This window comes from Haplochromis burtoni, unplaced genomic scaffold (assembly GCF_018398535.1).
Source record: "Haplochromis burtoni strain Fernald_Lab_line unplaced genomic scaffold, NCSU_Asbu1 Contig_126, whole genome shotgun sequence".
NCBI lineage: Eukaryota > Metazoa > Chordata > Actinopteri > Cichliformes > Cichlidae > Haplochromis > Haplochromis burtoni.
Genome location: NW_024582487.1, coordinates 771,375 through 793,965, shown reverse-complemented (window position 1 = coordinate 793,965; position 22,591 = coordinate 771,375). Strand labels below are relative to the sequence as shown.

At 39.1% G+C, this 22,591-nt stretch overlaps 1 protein-coding gene across 10 annotated transcripts in view; it reads right to left on the bottom strand.

Annotated features, from left to right (window-relative positions):
- The window catches only part of myt1la (myelin transcription factor 1-like, a), an 88,382-nt gene that overhangs the window by 42,983 nt on the left and 22,808 nt on the right, over positions 1-22,591 (bottom strand). For 9 of the 10 annotated variants that reach the window (XM_005929886.3, XM_005929887.3, XM_005929889.3 and 6 more), the window contains 2 exons: positions 16,206-16,268; positions 1,134-1,633 (listed from right to left, as the gene is read on the bottom strand). In XM_005929886.3, the coding sequence (XP_005929948.1) occupies positions 1,134-1,633; positions 16,206-16,268 (563 nt within the window). The remainder of the gene's footprint in view (positions 1-1,133; positions 1,634-16,205; positions 16,269-22,591) is intronic. The other variant, XM_042224044.1, reaches the window with a different exon arrangement.

The window sequence follows — 22,591 nt, the reverse complement described above, 5'->3', positions numbered from 1 at the left end:
TTAAATTAAAGAGAGAAAGTCGTGATTTGAAAATCATTTAAGTTCTATATTTAATTGAAAAGAGCACAAGGACAACACATCAGCTGTTGAATGTGAAAAAGTTCACAGCGTTTTTACAAATATAAACTCATTTTGTCATTTTGAAACAGGCAATGTGTTTTATAGAGGTTGGAACAAAGGACTGGAAAAGCTGTGTAATACTAAAAGGATTTTAGTAATAATAATACTAAAATACTAAAGGGATTTTAGTATTACACAGGATTTTTGAGTTTGGGATTTTGAATTCTTTTTGTGTTTTTATGATCAGTTTGGTTCTTGACTTTCATGTATTTTTGAATTTTTATTTGTATTTGAGTTTAACTATTCCTCAAGGTTTGATTTCTCTCTTTTACTAGTCTCGACAGTTTCCTAGGTGTTATTTATAATTTGTGGATTTTGTACGTTTTCTGTGTGTTAGGTGTTTGTGTTAGTTATAGACTTTCTCCTTGAGTATTCTTCTCTCCTCCTCTGTGTCTTCCCACTTCTCTGATTACCCTTAGAGTCTATATAGACCTGTCTACACTCTGTTGGTTGTCTGTTTGTTCCGTGATCTAGTCTTTGTCCACATTTGCTATTCATGGATTTAAGCCTGTGGACTTTTGTGGACTTTTGCATTCAACCTAAAAAAATTCACTTTTAGTTATTTTAACTGTGTCCTGTATTGTGTCCTGTACTATTACCTGAAATTTTAACAAATTCTCTAGAATTTTGGGAATTTTATCACATAATGTACTCAAGGCTTTTAAAAGATTCAGAGGATCAAAAATCACTGTGTGGCAATGCTGTAGTTTTGGAATGGCCGTGACCTTCAGACCATTTGGCAGTTAGGCAGTCTCGACCTGTCACTAAATGGAAACATTTGGCAGATTGTGAAATGAAAAACACAACAATGAAGGCCTCAAACTGATGAACAGCTGAAGTCATACATTAGGCTACGTGGCTGCTGAAACAATAAACTCTTCTTCCTGATTGGAGCTCCAGATCCTGAAAAGCAACTCGTTTAATCTGCATGAACCAAAGCAAAACTATGGCGTGGCTCGTGTCCTTCATCTTTTTCTCATCCAAGCAACTAAAGTAACAAACCGCACACTCACCCTGTTGACGACGCTGCTCTTCCTCTTCCTCTTCTTCCTCGTCTTCCTCTCCCTCATCATCTTGCTCCTCCTCGTCATAGCCGTCTTCCTCCTCTTCCTCATCCATCCCGTCTTCCTCTTCCTCCACCTGCTCACCCTCCATTGCTGTATCTGTTCTCTCCACCTCTATCTCCTCTTCTTCCTCTTCCTCCTCCTCTTCTTCTCTCTGCTCCTCGTTGTCCTCCGAGAACTCGTCTTCCACCTCGCCATCTTCTTCTTCTTCTTCTTCATCTCCTTCCCTCTCCCCTTCATCCTCCTCCTCGTCCTCTTCAACTACCTCCCCTTGCTCCTTCCCCTCCTGCCCCACCTCCATGGCTTCGTTCCCATAGCTGCCATAGCTGCCAGCATCCTCCTCCAACTCACCCGGGCAGGAGGTGAGGAAGGGCCTCCTCTTGGCAGCCGGTTCCAGCGGTTGTTTTTCCAGAGCCTTCCTCTTCTTGGCCAGCGGGCAGCCGTAGATGCTGAGATGGGACAGAGGGCACACACATGATCAGTATCCATCTTTGCTCTCCTATTTACTCTTTGATCGTTTGCCCTTTTGCTGCAAACTGCAACAGATTCAGAGGATAAATAAGTTTAAAAACAGCCAAATCTGACAAACACATTTGATCCTGCTGAGCCAGAACACATACCGGCACTTAGCCATAATCAGCTCAGTTTGGCCAGAGAGAGCGCTCGTATTTGGCCTCTCATACCGATGAAGCAGGTAAACTTCCAAATTTACCATGAAATATGAATCCAGAAGAGTAATACTGATCATACTGTAAATGAAGGGGACGGGGTGCAGGAGGCAGGTGTGTTATTTATAATTAATACCACCTGATTTCCTCTTAGAGAAATTTAAGAGTAATTCTTAACGTTCTTGTTTGTGCCTCTTGCCTTTTTGTCAGAAGCGTTTGTTTTACAAGTATGACCTCTGTCTGACTTAAAGACAGTTTAACTGTGCACATAAGATGTTTACAAGTATAACAGGCAAAACCCAACTATATTTATGTGCTTCCTCAAAATCAAAAGCTTTTGACCATATTAATTATTGTAAATTATTGACTAAGTTACAAGAGCACGGGCTCATATCTGGAAAGGATGTTAAATATTACTGGTATCCTTATCAAACTCTGTAAGTCCAGGGTGGCAGGAGTAAAAAGCAGGGTTTGAAAAGGTGGGACCTTGTTCTGTTCAGTTGGTATGATGAACTTTCTAAAACATTAAAGAAGCAGAGAGCATTATTAATCATATGATGCATGCTGATCATTTGTCTCCTTATAGTGGCAGCTGCAGCAGCTGCTCAAGTTGTGGATGTCGACGTGTGATACTGAGTTCAAATCTAAGCGTCCCGTAATATTGATCGCTTCGACCACATTGTTCCCTCATCCTGTTTCAATATCAAGTTTTAAATGTGGTAACTAAAGTCAGATATTAAAGTCACATGATCAGGAATGTTCTGTTATATATGTGTAGCATATAGCTTGATGCACAAGCTTCAAAGATGGGCAAGTGCAACTCAGATACCTGTGATGAGTAATGTTCCTACCTTTCACACTGTGCTGAGAAACTTTAGGTATAAATTTATGTCTCAATTAATTCCTTTTTATTATGTGCTTCTACACAAAACAGAAACATTCCTCTAGCATCTCAAAAAAACAGGAACCACTGCTTAGTTGTGCTGTTGTTACTGATGATTGCTGTTTTGTCTTTTGGATTGAAATTGATCATATGTAGGGCTGGGCTATATCATACCGTTCACGGTAATACCGGTGTAATTTTGGGCAACGATAGGAAAATGAAATATCACGATAGAATATGGGTAAAACGCGCATGTGCAGTGCCTTTGTTTACATACACACATGGCGGCGATGCAGAATGAGAAGGGCGTAAGCAGATCGTTGATTGAAACGGATGAACCAGAATTGGTTTGTAAAAAAGCTGCAACTTCAGTGGTGTGGAACTGGTTTAGCTTTCGTCCGTCAGATACACAACAAAGCACTATTTTTGGTAGAGCATGCTAGCGGGCCGTTGTTATTACCGTGTTGTTTGGAAAATACTGCACACTTAAAAATCAATCCTTTGATTCTTCTGAAAATCGACAGTGCCCCTTATAATCCCGTGTGCCTCATGTATGAATTCTGGTTGTGTTTACTGACCTCAAACGATTCCTGCCTCGATCTGTAAATTTCACGAGCGACTTTGCTAAGCTACAAAGCCGCACCGCTCGATGGATTGTCGGAGCATTACGGCTATCGTAGGCAGGACGCCTCGCGGAGTGATACGTACTGGCTATCAACATTATATTACCGTATTGTGTGTGTATAACCTCTTTTTAAGTTTTGTGGATATTATACATGGTTATGCTGAGGATATGTCGGCCAATTTCCACTGGAAATGCCTTTTGGTTAAACTGTCAGCAAGGAATTTGCATTTGCACTGTTACATTTTTATATAACTTTAATGCACATAAAAAAGCTGCTTGTTTAAGTGAAAATACATTGATGAGGTTTTTTTTGCACTAATAAAGTTGTGGAGTTGTAAAGTATTTTGTCTAGTGTCAATTATATCGTCAGTTATCGCAAATTTTCAAATGTATATCGTGATAAATATTTTTGGTCATATCGCCCTGCTCTAATTATACGTCTACTGTAAAGTTTCGTCCACTTTATGCGTCTTGCATTTGGATCCTTCCTCCTCTCTCTGAAATCTGTGATGGAGGCTTTTCACACATTTCTGCTCCCGTGAGATAACATATGACTGAATGAATGAGTTCTTTGTGTTTTGGCCTTGAAGAGTTGCTGTCTGCAATAGCACACACCTCCTTCATCCCCTTCCTGACAATACACTGCGTTGCTTTTTTGTTGTGAACCTCTCCACAGACAAATTATACATGCGTGTACAGTAGGCATGAACACATCCGCACAGTATTTAGGAAAAGCTATTATCACAAAAAGTTATTATACTGTCGATAACAAGTGAGCGCAAACAAAAACATTCAAAAAAAGTAGAAAACAATTTTAATAAAATGTTTAGTGTTTGTTAGTAAGGTGAACAGCACGAGGAGTCTTCAGGTGAATGTTTTAACACACTGAGCAACATATCAACATTTACTGCGTTCCAAGACCTTTTCAAAGGATATAGTATTAAAATATATATATAAATATATGCTGTTAAAAACGTATTGCCATCTCACTCATTTTACCAAATCTTCCCCACATGTCACATTACAGTGTGAAGTCAGATTTGCCCTGAAAACTGTTTCTTTTTAGCTCAAACAAGCAGAGAAACCAAGAGTGTGATGTGTGCAGACATTGTGAGGGTCATGAGTGTGAATGGCTTTGTGTGCACCAGGTTCAAAGGTCAAAGAGCTGTGACTCCCACTGCTGTGTGCTCATGTGTTAAGACACTGCAGTGGATTTCCACTCGCTCTCGCTGAGGCCCAGAATCTGCTGCGAGAAAAAAAAACCCCAAACAAAGCTTATTCAAGCGGGGCCTCAATTACGCAAATCCCATAATAGTCATTAACTGTTGGGAAAATTCTGCTTTAATTGCTCCAAAACAGTGAGCACAATTATACACGGCTTTAATGTGGATTTTAGGAAATCAATTAGTCCATTTCCATATGAAAGAGCTTATTTTATGTTTGGAGGGCGAGATGGAGGAGGTGGTTGTGTCTTTCTGACAAAAACCGCTGCGTGTTTTTTGCACAAACCTGCACAAAAGACTTTCTTCTTTTAATTTCACCGGCTCAACAACAATGTAGGAAAGTGCCTATTGGCATTGGTCTATATTACTGAACTCACTGCTAAATCATTGCCCATGAAGAAACCGTCCCAGGAATTTTCTGAGATCATTCTGAAACCTTCCTAAAGCAGTAAAGTGCAAGCAGCTCATTAAGAGAGTTTCTTAACCTAGAAAGAACACATCTGTAGTGTTCCTGTGATCCCTCTGCATTTTCCAAAGGGATGATTTGAAGCCTAGAATTTAGGTTTTGTTCCTACCGAAGCCAAAAAAATCCCAGTTTGAGAAATGAGGGATCGTGCGTGGGTGATGCAAACAAGCAGCAACTGCTACAACAACAAAAATCTACCCCTCCTTAAGCATATTTATCTCCCTAATGATAAAAATAACAACAATAAATGTGACATTTCATATCTTCTTCCTCTACTTGGCGGTTCCCTTTAGAGTTCACCACAGACCCCTAAAGAAAGCGGCAACCCAGCCACAGCGGGCAACAAGCCGCTTCCCAAGCCGGGATAAATGGTGAGGGTCAGGTAGGGAAGGGCAGCTGAGCAACATGCGAATCACAAAGAAAGAATCAAAGAATGACGCTAAATATGTGTAACATTTATTATATTCAGGCAAAGTATCTAAAACAGTTTTTCATTTTTAACCTTTCTTGATTGAAATGGTTCAAAACCCAGGTGCTAGGCTTTTCACTGTACTGTCAAAAAATAGGTATAGTAAAAGTCCATTTTTGGCCCTACAGATACAAACACACAAACTCTGTAGGGCTAAATATTGGCCCTCAAGTTACTATATGAACCTTTTTTGAGGGTCAAGTAACTAAATATGTACTCTATGAAGTAAAAGGTACATAGATCCTAGCTTTTAGAGTGATACATTTAAAGACGTGCATGAACAAATTATAAGTTATATAAGTTTAATTCTATTTTAGTCTTGTACATTGGCAGCAAGGTGCAGAATTGAGATCTTTTTCAGCAAATAGGCTTCAGGTTCAGCTCGTTCCGTTCTTCTTCTTGTTTCCCCCCACAGTCAAATGACATGCATGTTAGGGTAAGTGGTGACAGTAAGACTAAAACATTGCAGCACAAATGGCCATTTTAAGTGTGTGAATAATAAAAAAAAAAAAAAATAAATAAAAAATAATAATAATAATAATAATAATAATAATAATGGGTACACCCCTACCACCGCCAAGAATGTCAGATTTTGAAGTTTTTGGGGTTTTTTTAATATCATTTTTTGTACCATAATATTAAGGTTGTACAAAATCTGTCACCACAGGTACACAACAAGGGTACAAATAAGTACTTATGAGAAGTCATACAATAAGTTTTTATTTTTTTAGAGTTTAGAAAAGACAACACATACATTTTTCTTTTAGCTGAACTACGGGCTGGCAGTGAAATACACTAATGGTTTTAAAATGTTATGAAACTGTATTATAAACTATTTTTTAAATGCTGCTTTATGCTTTAAATGGATAAGTAACACAGTGATGATATTACAGATGTACTGACTATACGTTCTGCTTCCAGGTCTCTTAGGTCATCCTCCTACCAACATTTCTCAGTCCTCATCTCTCCAAAGTGGCCATGCTTTCTCTGTGCTTGCCCCCAGGCTCTGCAATAGTCTGCATACAGTCCACATAAAGTCCAGTCCAGGTGTTAAAAATGCTAAATTAGGTCTTAAAAGCCATCTATTTTTACTTAGTTCATGTTACTCTGTTAAGTTACTGGACTCTGTTTACATTTAACTTACATTTAGTAAGTTACACTGTTAAAAAACAAAAAAACAAATGTTTGTAATTTTCTTCTAACAAAGGTTTTCCTAAATGGTACAATTAAATGTGTGGTTAAAATGTATAGAAGAATAGATAAATAAATGAAATACTGTAAATTTCTTTATCTTAAAACAGTTCACTGAACTGTAGTTTTAAAGATTTCTTTTACTTTACACTTAGTTACATATAACGATTCTTTTTTTTTCTTTTTGCTTTGAAATGCACATAAACTACTGTTCAGAAAAGAAAAGAAAGAACCTTACCGGGACATATTTGTACCGATTTTGTTTTATAGTGTATTCCTTTATTTACGCTATTTGCCACCATGTTTTTGTGGCTTTTACATTTTGTGGTTGTCATGTTTCTCTTGTCGTTTCTTTCAAAGTCTTTAGCACTAGCTATTCGGTGCTGTCACTATCTATTCTGTATGCTTCTTTTGTACAATCAGCTGGAAAGCATTTTGGGTTAACTCCTGCTGTTTTGCAAAGCAGCTACACAAATAAAAGTGACTTTGTTTGACTACATATATTTTGTTTCTCAAGCAGGAGTAAGTAGCTTCCTATTATCTTATAATCTGAAGACCAAGAAGTAAATCTGTTATGCTAAAAGAAACATTCAGAAGTGACCAAATGAGTGTACAAAATTGCTGAAAATAGACCTGAGTGACATCAATCATCTGATTAAAGCAGATAAAATCCATAAATGGTGTAGTGACACACATTTGTAGCTTGCAAAACTCTTAGCACATTGCAGTGCGTCTGTCTGCTACACTTCCTAACTGAATGAAAATACGAGGCCAAGAGTCAGTCAGACAGTTTTTGAAGGAATCAGCCTCATTAGGCGATAATGAGCTCATTTTTATCACAAGCAGTCTATTAAAAAATGGGTTTGTTTACTTCTTTGCTTTTCTGTCTCTTTTCATCTGGCAACATGAATAAAGACATTTGAAACAGTCCCACATGCAAACACTGTTTTCTACCAAATTGAGTCAGAGTCATGCTAGTTCTGAAACATCTCACCAGTAGTATGCTTATTAGCATTAACACAACAGATGCAGTCTGTCTCTGCTGGCACAGGTTTCTGATGCACTGACCTCAGACCAGTGTACATAACCTTAACCCGATGCTCTCCAATCTGCGGTCTGTTTATATGAGCTGCCAGAACGGTCCGAAACTCAAACTCTGATGGTGGAAAAACAAAACAGGCAGCTGAATCTGAATCTCCTGCTGTAGCTTCAGCCAATTTTTCCTCTCAAAAAGCTGACAAAGAGGGAAAATCTGTAGAGGTAGGTGTGTACCGTCAGCCTGTCCTTAAAAGCACCATGAAAATGCCAAATCCAATCTTTCTGAAAGTACACAAGAACGTGACCTGTCCCTTTTTCCTTTTGTTACATTCAGGGAAACTTTGAATAAATGTTTCAACAATACATGTTTTAAAGCATCCTCTGCCGTAACTGATGTTCAACAGTGAAGCCTGAGCTTGACTTTGTATTGGCTGTATCCAAAGTTACCCAGATAAATGATGTTTCTAATTTCAGAGATATTGTGGAAATGCAACAAAACAGTCTTACATATTTGTTTAATATGTGTATTGAAGGACATACCTGGTCAGAAACGACACCAAGGTTCCTCACAGTTTTACTGAAGGTAATGTTATCCAGAGCAAGCATCTTGTTAGACACCATATTTCTAAGATTTTTAGGACCGAGTACAATAACCTCAGTTTTATCTGAATTTAGAAGCAGGAAATTAAGGGTCATCCAGGTCTTTATGTCTTTAAGCCATTCCTGCAGTTTAACTAATTGGTGTGTGTTATCTGGCTTCATGGATAGATAGAGTTGGGTGTCATCTGCAAAGCAATGAAAATGTATAATGTTATAATGCTATTAGCTAAGGGATCCATTCGCATGAATAAAATGGAGTCTACTGGATAGATATGATGCAAACCACTAAACCACTAATAAAGCATGCTCTAATCACTGTAATAAAATATTATTGTCAACAGCATAAAACACTGAACTCAGGGCTTTTAGGACTGTTCATGAAATGTGATGAATTCTGAATCAACTGCCGTCAGTTGGCTGTTGTATGACTGCTGATTTTTTTAGATAGATGTCTGTAGATTGGTCTACAATTAAATAAGATGCCTGAGTCATGTGACAGCTTTTCAAGTAATGGTTTAATTGCCATCATTTTAAAAGTTAATATAGCTTAATATACAGATGAATCTATGGCTAGTCTGCAAGAAATTATGCATAAAATTGCATCATTATATTTAATATATATATATAATCACTGATTTGGGAAATAAAAGGCATCTATTATTTTATTCTTTATTTACTAAATGCTTTGCATAAATATTTCAACAACATTGGATTTTTTTTAAAACTCAGATTTGAGTGTAGAAGGAGAACAGAGCGAGCACAGTGATTAAAAGCTGCTCATTCACCACAAACCACTGCAGTGAATATTCCTTCAAGATGACACGCGCACACATGCAAACACGCTTCTCCTCAAATGATCCCTTCGTCTTTTACCTTATAGGCTGTCAGGCTGCCAACTTTCCTTCCTGCCTGTGCATGTGTGCAAGTGTGACCTCGGCCACCTTGCTGTCTCCCGCCAATTAAAATTCCAGTGGTAATTAAAGCAGATCAGAAACGAGGGAACACTGCAGACAAGGGCGAGAGACTACGCATGGTAATTACGGGGAGGAAAAGAGAGCGAGAGAGAGAGAGGGAACAAGAGAGGGTGGGTTTACACACTACATTTTTTCTTCATTCTAAACTGGTGTGCTGCAGTCTTGAAGCATCATGATTGAATACATACTGTGGGCTGAATCACTTAATAATTTATTGGTTATCTATATGAGGATCTGGATCTTGGTGCAGTTTAGAATATCCAACATCAGATATTGTTTTTATAAAATAAAGAATGCAACGCAACAGCGAACTCTACACAGTGTTGCATGACAGCTTATCCATTACTGTGTCTAAGTGGACACTCTGTGTGTTTTGTGGACAGCCAGAGTCCATTACTGCCTCTGTGACACAAACTGCAGTCCATTTTTGTGGCTATGAGGACAAGTGGAGGTGCCTAACAAAGACACCCACATATTTATCATCATTTCTATGAGGACTTCTGTAGATTATCAATTGTTTACAGGGCATTATTTTTCTGTATGGAAAGGAACAGTGTATTCTGGTCTCTTAAAGTTACACCTGATATTCCTTTTTGTCTCAGTGTCTTTTTAATGGCCAGCAGGTGGCGATTTGCAAATAGAGGTAACATTGTGTAGCAGTCTGTGAGAAAAAAATGATAGTTTGCTCTTGATTATGTATTTAATTAAACACCTTTCTGAGGAGTTTATGTCTCAATCTCTAGTTTAATGTCTTATTAAATTCCTCATGTTATTCACTGTCTAAGTTTCTGCCCTATTTAAAGTCAAATAGACATTAAAGGGTTCGCTTTAGGATTTAACTCTCATGCCATCGAGTTGCTATAGCAAATGAACATGCAGTGTGGTTTTCGAAGCAGTAAAATAAAATGCCAATGGCCAAAAAGCTCAGAATGGGAAGACTCAAACAAAAGCTGGAGTGCTTTATATTGTCTGTGTGTGACAACTAGCAGTTGTCTTTAAGCACACCTTGAATTTACACATTTTTATATCTACATCACGATCAATGACTAGATGGCTGAAAATTCAAAATATTTTCCATTATTCGATTTAGAGAGTATTCTCATTCAGCTCTTAAACCTCTGATCCACCAAAGTAATGCAGGTACACAGTCTTGAAATGGATTCATGCAAAACTGGCCAATAAAATGTTGAATCTGTCAAAATCAATTCATCGATAAATAACAGATGGATCCAACAAGATTCTGCTTGCCATAATTTTCTTCAAACTAAACCTGCTGGTTCTCGAGGCACCAAGAGAGAACTGGGCTCCAACCAGCATTGACACCAAGTGTTGGTGTGAAACAAGTACAAGAGTCACTTTTTTTTCCACTGAGGACACCTGTGAGGAATTTACTGTCTCTACATGAACACGCTGACTTACCAAAGTAACAAAGAGAGTCCGTTTATTTCAGTTTACCTTGCAGTCAGTCTATCTGAGCTTAAAGCATCAGCGTTAGCTTCAGTTTAATCGTACATATTAACACCTGTCAGCAAAATCAGAAATCATTATAACATGACTGCGGTTCATTTATTATTAAACATTGCTAAGGTTATATATATATACAGTTATATATTTTCCCCATTAAGAGGATAAATTATTGTTTATTAAAATCAGCTTTCCATTTGCTATTACTTATGTTAATAAACCGGCAGCTGTGTGATAATTATATCCAAGCATGTGTGGGATTAGTGCCCTCAGCTCTGGTGCCAGAGGTGACAGAGGAGATCTATAAGAGACTGGGTGGTGACAGTGATACAAGGAGTTGGTGGGGGGGAGGTGGTGTGGGCGACACAATGTTCACATCGTATACTAGCAGTTGCCATGGGAGACAGGCTGCATCCCTCCTGGTCCTCATACTGCAGCATCCGCACAGTGCTGTCGCCATGGTGACATCCTCCAGAGAGAAAGCGAGAGAGGTAAAGAGAGAGAGAAAGAGAGGTAGGGGAAGGATGGAGAATCAGAAGCATGGAGAAAGGGAGAGAGACAGTGTCTCTGAACCTGACTGTCTCCTCCCCAAACTCATTCAGCAGCACTGAAAGCACTAACTGCGTCTCTGCCTCAAGGAGTTATTGATCCCAGCAGAACAATAGGGAGAAATAGGGAGAAATTGTGAATGGATCCTCAAAGCAGGAGGTTGGGTTTGGGGAATAAGACGAGACAAAGGGATAAAGCTTACTGCCAACAAATCCCATATAAACACACAAAATCTTCCACATGGGAAACTCAAACTGCACATAAACAGCACACTAATGTAACACATTGTGGTATGTAGTATTCTCTACAGTGATATACACTCCAGGGTTTCTCATGCACACTGTACTTGGACAGGTTGCTTAGGGTTTGTTTTTTTTTCGTCAGCCACCAAAGTAAAATTTGCAATTCATTTGTATTTTTATCTGTTATGACGACTGAAGGATTGGTGGACAATACCATTATTCTTATTTTGAAATTCAGTCCCTCACGAATCAGCAACCTGTCTTGCACAAGAACGCCACTCACTTTTTCACATTCAATGTAATTCGGCTGTCTCAAGTCCCATTTTATGCCCACCATCTTGAACTGCAGCTGGAAACAGCAGCCCTTGTTCTTTTGAGATGCGCTGTGAGCTGGCGGTCCACTCAAACCAAAACCTGAAGCAGCTGGAGAGCTGCTGCCACTGCTTTGTAACTAAGCAAGGCTGCAAAGCAGAATAAGGACTGCCATCGCCTACTGCAGTCCAGCACTGTACTGGAGTCTGTCCATGAGATAAGAAAATTATATATAATCTTATTGACTGATTTAAATAATAAAATGTTGGTTCTTTTCTTATTGCTACTGCCAAAAAAATCCAATCTAATTTTCTTGACAGAACATAGTAGACTGTATACAAAGATGGCCAAATCCTCTGGATCTGCAAAGTCAAGACAATATAGCAGTACCACAAGCTGCAGTTTTTCCAGTGGCCAACAGGGGGTGAGGTTTCTGGTTCCAAATAAAAGGCAGACCTTTGGTAAATGAAGCTTATGCTCACATGGTTTAAGGTTTCAGTAAAAAGAAAATGATGACAATGGGAATATTATCTCATTTTCTAACTAAAAAGACGGTTGTTTTGTACATTGCAATCCCATTTAGAGTCAAATTAACAATAAAGCATAAAACATGACTGCCACTTCTGCCCCAACTTCACTTTTCAGACCCAGAAACTACATGCAGCCTTTATTTGCAGCGCATGTCACACACTCAGGATCATCACAAAAAAGAGTGCAATGTTATTGAACAGTCTTTAATTACATAGAGAAAAAAACGGTGAAATTAAATAAATAAATAAATAAATAAATAAATAAATAAATAAATAAATAAATAAATAAATAAATATTTTCCCTTTCACTGAACTACCTGAATCACTGTGCTGAACTACCAGCAAGCAACAGCAAAACAGAGTTAATCTAGTTTAAATGCATCGGCATCGCAACTCCTTAAGCCTGAATAAACATTTTTGGAGTAACAGTAAAACCAGAGTAATGAAAAAGGATGTAAGGGCAATACTACAGCAAATCCCATCTTTGTCGTCCCACCAACATGAAACCGTTAATAAACAGGTGTGCGTTTCCTATATTGACACTCTTTCCCCCCCATTTGACTCTTTCTTCGCCCAACACTGAAATTCCCGAGCTTCCTCTGTGCCCTTCGCTGCGCCATCCGTCTGCCCTGCCAGCGATTCACCATCATGCCCTCCTCATTATCTCTTTGTTACCACAGGCTTTATCGAAATGCTGTCCTTAGCTGTGCACCCTCTGCATGCCGCCTTCCCCCACGCACACACAGACCAACCACCTACACTTAAAAAAGATATTTTATGCTTATTTTGGACATACTCCAATGAAATCCAAGTGCTTGGATTTCATAATAAATTTCTCTCTCTATATATATATATATAATATGTATATAATCTCTATATATACATTTATTATGAATACACACACACACACATACATATATGTATATATGTATATCTATATATATATATATTCTCATATTCAGATTTCAAATAGATCTTCTTTGAGGGAAAACCTCTGTGATCCATGTCTACTTCAGTGGAGATACAGCAGACTTGCTTTGATATATATTTCACCTGGTTTTTATAATTCATACGTGTTCTACCAGGATTTGTGCAGAAAAAGTTTGGTGGTTTCATGTTGTTTCACTTCTATGTTTGTGCATACATAACTTTGTTTTTTGTCTTTTATTTGCAAGAAAAAAAGTTTTTAATGCTTTTTTTAAATTTTAGAGCTCCTCTAATTATGTTGGTAATTCACTATTTCCAGAGGTGATAGAGATCTGAGGCACAAACCATCTGTCCTACAGCCCGAGTGATGTGACCTGAGGACTTCGCAGCGCCACACTCCACCAGATTGGGGTTTTTTTTCTATCTGCAGCCTCGTGACAGAGGGACGAATTTACTGAGATGAAGGCTGTGACCTGCCGATCGAGGAGGTCTGAAACCGTGACATGAGCCCATTTAATGTTGGTAGGATTCGTTTTCTCAGCTGCTGAGTGAGACGTTTGAAGCCTGTGAGCCACCGCCAAGAAAAGTCTGCAACTTTTTTGTTATTCTTTTTCACTTTTCTCTCCATTTTATCTGTTCAAATCCTGTATTGTCATATTTCACAATATACACAATTTGTATCCATTATTTTACTTAAGTACATGAATACAGAAAGAAAGAAGGGGCAACGGCATAGAAACAGAAAGATACAAAGAAGGCAGCAACCATGTCTTACAACTTCAAACATCGCCAATAAAAATCCATCCCAAAGATCTGCTGAGGTTTTCAATACCATTATAATCTCTTGCCAACATGTTTTTTTTTAATATAATATCATTTCTAACGTAGCTTCTATGTTTGAGGAGGAAGTGTCTTTCCTTAGTCATAGGGTCAACAATTCCAACTGATCGAGAAAGTGGCCAAGATTGACTGGAATGTATAAATATTCCTGCTTTGCATTTCGAGCATATGTTGCTGGACATCAAGTGTAAGCAAGCCCAATCTTGTCTGATCTCAGATGGGAGACCATTGGGAAATACCAGGAGCTATAAGGTTGGGGGCAGCTAGAGCAGTTCAGCTACTAATCAGAAAATTGGTGGTTCAATCCCTGGCAAGATACTAAACCCCAATTTTCCCCCCATGTGTGTGAATGAGGCATGTTGTATCCAAGTGCTCAAGTACAGCAGAACAGCATCATATAAAAACTAGTCCATTTACTATGAAGTTTAGAGGGAGAAAAAATAAAATGTAATACATAGTTACAATGTATCTACGTTCCTTTTGCCAAATAATCGTCGGATTATTAAACGCATCATTTTTAAATTGGTTGAATATTTTATAAAACACAGCTGCCTAATGCACCATCTCAGGAGAATCCAAAAAATTCCCTCACTGGGTTCTTGTCCATGATAAATTGGCCTTTGGTAATACAGTCTGTCAGTGGTAGATATGTCCAAAAATTCTCTGTCTTCGCCAAGCCATATTTCTGAAACATGTCAGTGAAAGACAGGATCACTCCATCCAAATGAAGGTCTGTTAATTTGAGCTATTGTTTCCAATGCAATCAATTTTACCCTGATCGTTATGGCAGGATTGTGCCATAGCGGCGCACAAGACTGCAATGCCACAGCCCACACATCTGTATGTGTACATTTACCCAAATAGCTCCAGAATGAGCCAGTACTGTCCATTAGTAACTGGGTCATGTGATAGACCATGCAGAAATCTTCAATTGTGATCTAGCTTAAGATTTCCAGTGACATTTTAAAAGAATCCTGAACAGGAATGCTAATGATGGCGGATGTGACACAACCTAAGAGTCAATCAACACCCAAAATAGAAAACATTCACGTGTAATGAACCTCTTTACTTTTGCACCTCAGATGATTAGAATATACTGATAATTTGTCCAACACAAAGAGAAAAATCCACAGTTTTGTTTAAGAAACTTACTCTTTGTCAATCTAAAAAATTACCTTGAGTTTTATGTGGACCAAAAACAACTTCTTGATGAGCTTTACTGGCAAAAGCAAGCAGTCAAAAAGTTGTCAAAAAAATTACTATTAGATGTTCCCTTCTTGGTCTCTCAGCTGCTGCTAAATTGATCTTAGTTTCTTAGTAAACTAGTGCATTTACGATTTCACTTTAAGCTCCTGTTGATGGCTCACTAGTAAGCCTCTTCTCTCAGCTACATGACCTTGTAATACCATACAATTCGGTATGTCGTTTACAATTCACAGGCTGAGGTGTTTTATCTGTCTCAGCGGTCTTTGAAGTCGAGGCTCCGGGGCTCTGAAACGGAGGAAACCAGCTGGTGGTGTCATTAACATCTCCTAAACCCCTATTTAAAATGGACTGTTGAAAATTTATGCAAGTATTTCCCTGACTATATTCATTTTTTTCCACTTTATTTCAGGTCATATCCTTCTTTAAATTGTCTTTTAGCTTACAACTGTTCATGTCATCAGTTTAATTTTATTTGAATACTCAGTTTAAAGGACCTTGTAACAGATTATTTGCTGTCCAGTGCTTAAATAAAGATGATTAGTTCCACAAGTGTCGGCAGGACTGAGCCGATGACGTGTGCTGATTAGGACGATATCCCAACCTTTCATATATACAGGACATACTTTAGAGCTCCCTCAGACCTCAGCTGCACTGGCTTCATTTAAAGCAGCTTCATATCTCAGGCACAAGGAAAATAAAGACCAGCGCCAGCTCAAAGACACTGACATGACAATATATTACAACACCTAACATTATTCTAAGAGTATCTAAGAGTGTCATTTACACCGTAGAAAATGTGTCGAGCATCTCATACCTGCGGTGTCTGGCGTACTTCCCGCTGACATGACCGCTGCCATCACAGCCGGGGGTGGGACAGCTGAGAAGGAAACACACATGGTCAGAAAGAAACAAGCAGCACATCATCTGTCCTTCAGCAAGTCTGGATTTTATTTTTCCTGTACCGCACGCAGACCATCTCAATCCAGCACGCAAAATATAATGATATCTGAGGTTCATCCAGGGCTGCACGTTCAGCCTATTTATATCTATCATTCATGCCCTGCTGCAGTTTTTTATAGCTTGTATAGCTTCTTAAGACTTTCGCTTACATGTGTTTTTCTGACTTTTTACATTCTCCAAGTATTTCTGTTCTCCTTGTGTACAAACTGTTATGCATTTTTTAACAGTTAAGTATGCTTGTTTGCATCTATGACATGCATTGAGAGAAAATATCCTCATAAAGGTTACAATACAGTCAGATTAATGCAAGTTAAATAGATGCTTATAAGTATGTTATTACCTGTTACCACTACACTTACAAGGGTTTTAATCTGAAAGAGTAGCTTCTGTACACAAAGCAGTCTCTAATGGCCATGAAATTTGTTCAGTATAAAGGTACAGTGAGTTACTTTTTGAGGTTATTTAATAGAACAAATATTGTACACATAAATATACACTGAATAGTGCGTAAGTGTGTCTTCCAATAAACTGAAGCACTCTCATAAACTCAGAATTAATACATTAAAAACACATAGGTGTGGGCACCGCTTTGTGGAAGCTGCCATGTTGTTCCACCATCTTGAATACAGTGGACGAGTTAGACCGCATTTTGTGTATGTGGCTAAAGACACATATGCAGTATGGAAAACATGTAGGAGAGGAGAAATCGTAGGTGTTTTACCTGTGGTGGAGGCAAAATTTAAATTCTTGTCTGCACCTTCAGACCCAAGATATGAAGATAGCTACGTTTTATCATTTGAGAATGGTTCCTCTACAACAAAGAAGTGAAAAAATAAAGGAAAGCAACAACCCGACCAGCGCTGGGAAAAATGACATTAAATACAGAGAGAGAAAGATTTTAACCCTTTAAGACCTACCATAGAACCCAGAGCTCATCTTTAAATTTTGGGATAGGAAACCAGAATTCAGTTGAATGAAATCTGCAATATACTGACATCTAGTGGTGAGATTTCCAACACTCCACCTTTAAAATTATTCAGCTTTGTGTTGCCACCAGTTACTTTGTCCAAGTCAAGATGATCCTCTGGAAAAAAAAAAAAATGCTGCATAATCCTGTTTATACCATCATCTCTGAACTCCACAGGAGGTGGCTTCTTCTAAAATTATTTGAGATTGTACAGCAATATCCCATTTTTCACGTGTTGGGGCCTCTAGTTCTAAAAGGTAAATGCTGCAGGAGAGAGAGTAACTTTGAAAAAAGCAGCCCAACTGGGAAGAAATGTGAATTACCACAAAGTCACAATTTATACAGATTTAAAGTGAATAACGTGGACATTAGCACAGAGAAAGGGTAAAAATGGAAAACTACTCACAACCGTGTGAAGCTGGTGTAAACTCAGCATTCGTAACATCCCACATTTGTCCACATTTAGCTTGTTGTGATCTGGACTGTCTTATCTGTGATTTTTTTTTTTCACCATTGAACTCCATTGTAGTTCCTCTAAATTCAAGGCCACTGCTTTTCATTGGATTATTCTTACAGTCGGCAATCAGACAGACAACAGCGCTTCAACTCAGCCTCCTCATTCATTTCTAATCCACAGGGGCACCAATACAAAAGGCTTCAGCCAAAAATGCAAGGATAACAGTTTTTTTTTTTCCTTCAGCACATATGATGACCTTTTCCAGCAAAACTGTGCAGTGCTGGCCAATCAAATACAAGCAATTGTACATAAAAGCATAATTCACTTACTAGGCCCCGAAAAACTGACTGAAATACTGACGACAAACAAATGTTTAAATTTTATTATCACCTTACATCCTGCTCATCAAAGAGGTTAAATTTTTTATATAGCACCAAATCACAATAACGGTTGCCTCAAGGCGTTTTATACTGTAAGATAAGGACCGTACAATAATACAGAGAAAACCCCAACAACCAGAGGACAGTAACAGGAAGAAACTGGCAGAGCCAGGCTCAGGGAGGAGAAGCCACCTGCCGCAACCAGTTGTGGTTGAGGCCAGAGATAATAATAACTGATAATTAAATGTAGATTGGTGTATAAACATATAGTGACTGAAAAAGAAACAGTGCATCATGGGAATCCCCCACAGCCTAGGCCTATTGCAGCATACTTGAACTAAGGGAGAATTCAGGGTCACCTGATCTAGCCCTAACTGCTTTATCAAAAAGTAAAGTTTTAAGCCCAATCTTAAAAGTAGAGATAGTGTCTGTCTCCCAAGAGAGGTTACAACAAAAGATTTGGAAACTGAAATTTCACTAGCAGATCAAAAATCAGTTTATGCTCATTGATTGCACGGATTAATAAATTTTAACTGGTTATCGCAAACAAGTGTAACTTCTACCCAATATCATAAAGACATATTTATGACCTAATAACAGTTGTACTGAGATGCTTCACAGAAAGATTCTGGAAAGATTTCAGCATGGCATATGAGAAAATTATCTCAAAGGAATTTCCACTAGAACCAAAGCTGTTTCTACAGAGCTGTTTCTACCGAGTTTCTACCTCAGTTGTTTAAGAACCCAAAAGATAAAAGATAATCTTTTTGGAAAAGTAACTCATAGATCTAATCATGTGGAGTGGGCTTTTTGTTTTCTCAGTGTGGATTTTTTTGTCCTGAATAGATCGTTATTTGGTTTCGATATTTTTTTCCATTGTAACAGCAGAAAATAAGGAAAACCATAATACCGGTAGGTCTATTTTGAAATTTCATGCTTAGGGACCCACAGCACCTAATGGTCTGTTGTGATACAGAAAAACTTCACAGACTCAGACCTGTCTGCCGAAAAACGAGCTTATTTAGAAGGTCCCACCAGAAGGATCCATCCATCCTCTTAACAACTAACGCAGTTCACACCAACAAAATTTTGAATCACCAGTTAACTTAACACACGCGTCTTTGGAGTGTGGTAGAAAACCAGAGTAGCTGGTGAGAATCCACAGGCACAGAGAAACATGCAAACTCCATGCAGCCAGCATGGTGGATTCAGACCCTGTTACTATGATGCAACAGTGCTAACCACTGGACCACTCCTCCCACTGAAAGAAAAGAAAGTGCCCTATCTAAATTAACAGTATCACTTTCAGTTTCATCTTCTTGTAACCACTGCCAGTATGGCTGCTGTCTTTGTTTTATTGCTTCATGGATATCCCGTTCAGACCGCAGGCACGCGTGCACCTGCGATTTCAGTATGGACCTCATGTGCAGTGTGCAGGAAATTTTGCGAGACTTGGCTCCGTGCAATATTGTCCTCTTTGCCAAAATGAAATTCAAATTTAAGGGATCCAGCGGACATGACAGAAACGCGAGTGTTTGGGTCAGAGAGCAGCCTTTGACAGAGCGATGTAAAGTTGTTAGTCATGCTGGAAGCAAAGCAGCGCAGCAAGAGGAGATGATGTTTTTGTCCCAGGGATTTAGCTTGTTTGTCTTCTCATTACATGAAAAAACCCACACACAAGCATGCACTGTTTGCAGATTACTTTGCACGTGCATCTCTACTTGTATGATTATCAGTCTTCCCTTGCAGCATCATAAAACCCTGTGAAGCACTAGCTGTTGGACAAAACCTTAAAAATCACATCTGTGATCCAATTTTGATTTCCTGGATTATGTTTTGCATCTTTCTTTCTTTTTTTTATCAGCATTTGTTCTGGTTCATTAAGACAGATGTGGAACATTTTCATCTGTCAGCCGCAGCTTTAACAGTTCTTATCTCTTTATGTATTTATTAATTAATTTTTTTTATTTCTGCATCACAGCTGTAGATTTCTCCCGAGCTCTGAGTCACGCTTTCAAACCTCTTTGCAGTGAAGACACGCAGACCGTTCAGCCAAATCACGCTGCCTGCCTTCAGGGACTCCACACCCAGCACGACCTCTGACCCCGCACTGCAGAGCTCCACCCACCCTTCCACCCACCCAACATCACCTGATCTATATGCTTTGCAACCTCGGGCTAAAATGAGAGCTGCTCGAAAATAGAGGTGAGGCTCACGAGCGCAGGGAGGCAGAGGAGGTGGAGAACAGAGGGGAGGAGGTTAAAGAGGAGGAAGAAGAGTAGGACTGCAGGTAGGTAAATGAGAGGAATTGGAACAAGGAGTGGAAGTAAAAGAGAGGGAAAATGAGAAGTAGGAAGACAAAAAGAGAGTGACGGAGAGGTGAAGAAGAAGGAAAAAACAGCCAAATTGAGGAGGAATGGCAGGAGAAAGAGGAGAGGAGGAGAAGGAGATGGTTTGTTCAAGGTGAGGCAGCTCATCAACCGGTGTGGGAGCTGAGACTGATAGCACTGCATTATTGATCCCACCACAGCTTTGTGTGTGTGTGTGTGTGTGTGTGTGTGTGTGTGTGTGTGTGTGTGTGTGTGTGTGTGTGTGTGTGTGTGGTTAGAGCCAAACATACACGGTAAAACTTTTTTTTTTTTACAATGCATCAGTGCGACCTTAACCTTAACGAGCCCGAGTTTGAAATTACAAAATGTTGTTTCTCTTGTGCGGTGAGATATTTCCACTTGTTTCCACAGCAGCTGAATATGCCTTTGACTTCAGCATTATTCTCCCGGTCACAGTGTAATAATCAGTCTTACTGATGTCAGCACAGTGACATACAGTACTATTGAAATCAGTTTCAAGTCGCTCTCATCTGAAGAGCATTTTTAGATTCATTGTGAGATTGAAAGGCTTGCTGTGTGCTAACCCTCCCTGAGTTAAAGTTTAGACACAGTCATGTGACGCGATACAATGGCTTTCTTTAAATCTGCACCCTCTGATCTTCTGTTTCTCTGATTATTGTTTGCAATTATTCAAATCCACTGATTGAAGTTGATTGAAAACGACTGATTACCAACAGCAGGGCTGCTTTAATAAAGAAAGAAGTATCCCATTCCCACTCCTATCATCTATCAGTATGTCTCAGATAGGCGGACACACAAACAGAAAAATGTTCACCCAATCTGTTTTTTTTCCACCAAACATCCAGTCATGCATTATAATATCAAATAAAGGGGACCCATTATACTAGCTCCATACTTTTCTTGGAGTATGCATGATTAATATTTCAAAACTATTCTTCTTTATCTTGTAGTTGTACTTTACGTATCCTGTCCGTTCAGTCAGCTCATCTCCTCAATCCAATTCATTCTTCTTCTGTTTGGCCAGCTCTTCTCAAGGGAGCTGCTCGTCCACAGAGCTCCCGGCACACAGTATTTGAGCTGATGTTAAAGGCAGAGGAGGTTCAGAGCTCTGCAGTTGTTCAGTCACCAGAGCATTCTGTGCAGGTTGGCACTCCCCAATCCTGCCACTTTGCAGCTGAGTTGCCACAGCACTTCCACTTGCTAATAACATCAAAATCAGTTGATCATGAAACATCAAGGTGGCGTCCTGTTAAGCACCACGCTCGACTACAACGACACATTCTTTCACCAGTTGTTTAAGGCAGACTGTGGCTGGGTTCTTGATTTTATACCTGTGTGGCAATGCAGCTGAAAACACCGGAATAAGAGGTGTGACATTGCCTATTTAAACTTCAGTTAAGCTTCATCATTCTGAGATTAGAATAGGAGCGTGATCTGAGTTAATGCAGAAAAAGCTAACCAAGCTAATAAATTTGCATAAGAAACTGATCTGACACATCAGGTCAGGGTCATGTGACTTGATGCACCCTTTGTCCTCTTCCCCAAAGGAAATCCAAATCACATCGTGGGAGCACATGTTCTTGGCTCAGAAATGGACTGCAAAAGGAGTCAACCTTGAAGGGGATAACAGCTAGATTACAATCAGGTATGATTTTTGCTTTCTTCCTTTTGTTTTCTGCAGCCAGAAACATATCAGGCACACCGGGATTTAGACGAGAGTTTGTCCCCACAGTGTGCTCATCAAATGTTGACATTTCCTGGGTACAAGCTGAAATTGCAGCCCAATGGTTACACCAGAAGAGAGTTCAAGGGGGCCACCAAAACACCATCCGCAGGGAACTGTAAATGTCCACCATTAGCTGTACTCATTAGTCATCCCAGAAATTACTGCAGCTAAAGTTAAAATTCATCGCTGTGGTGCAGCATTAGCTGCAGCTCTGATTCCCACTGAGCTGACAGATGTGATGTATTTATTTAGCAATTTAAATTAAGTCATGGTAGAATTTTCATTTCACTCCCCCCCCCCCCAAATCTGCCGCATCACACCGCAATGACAAATTTATTTGTACATGTTTATCCCCGAAG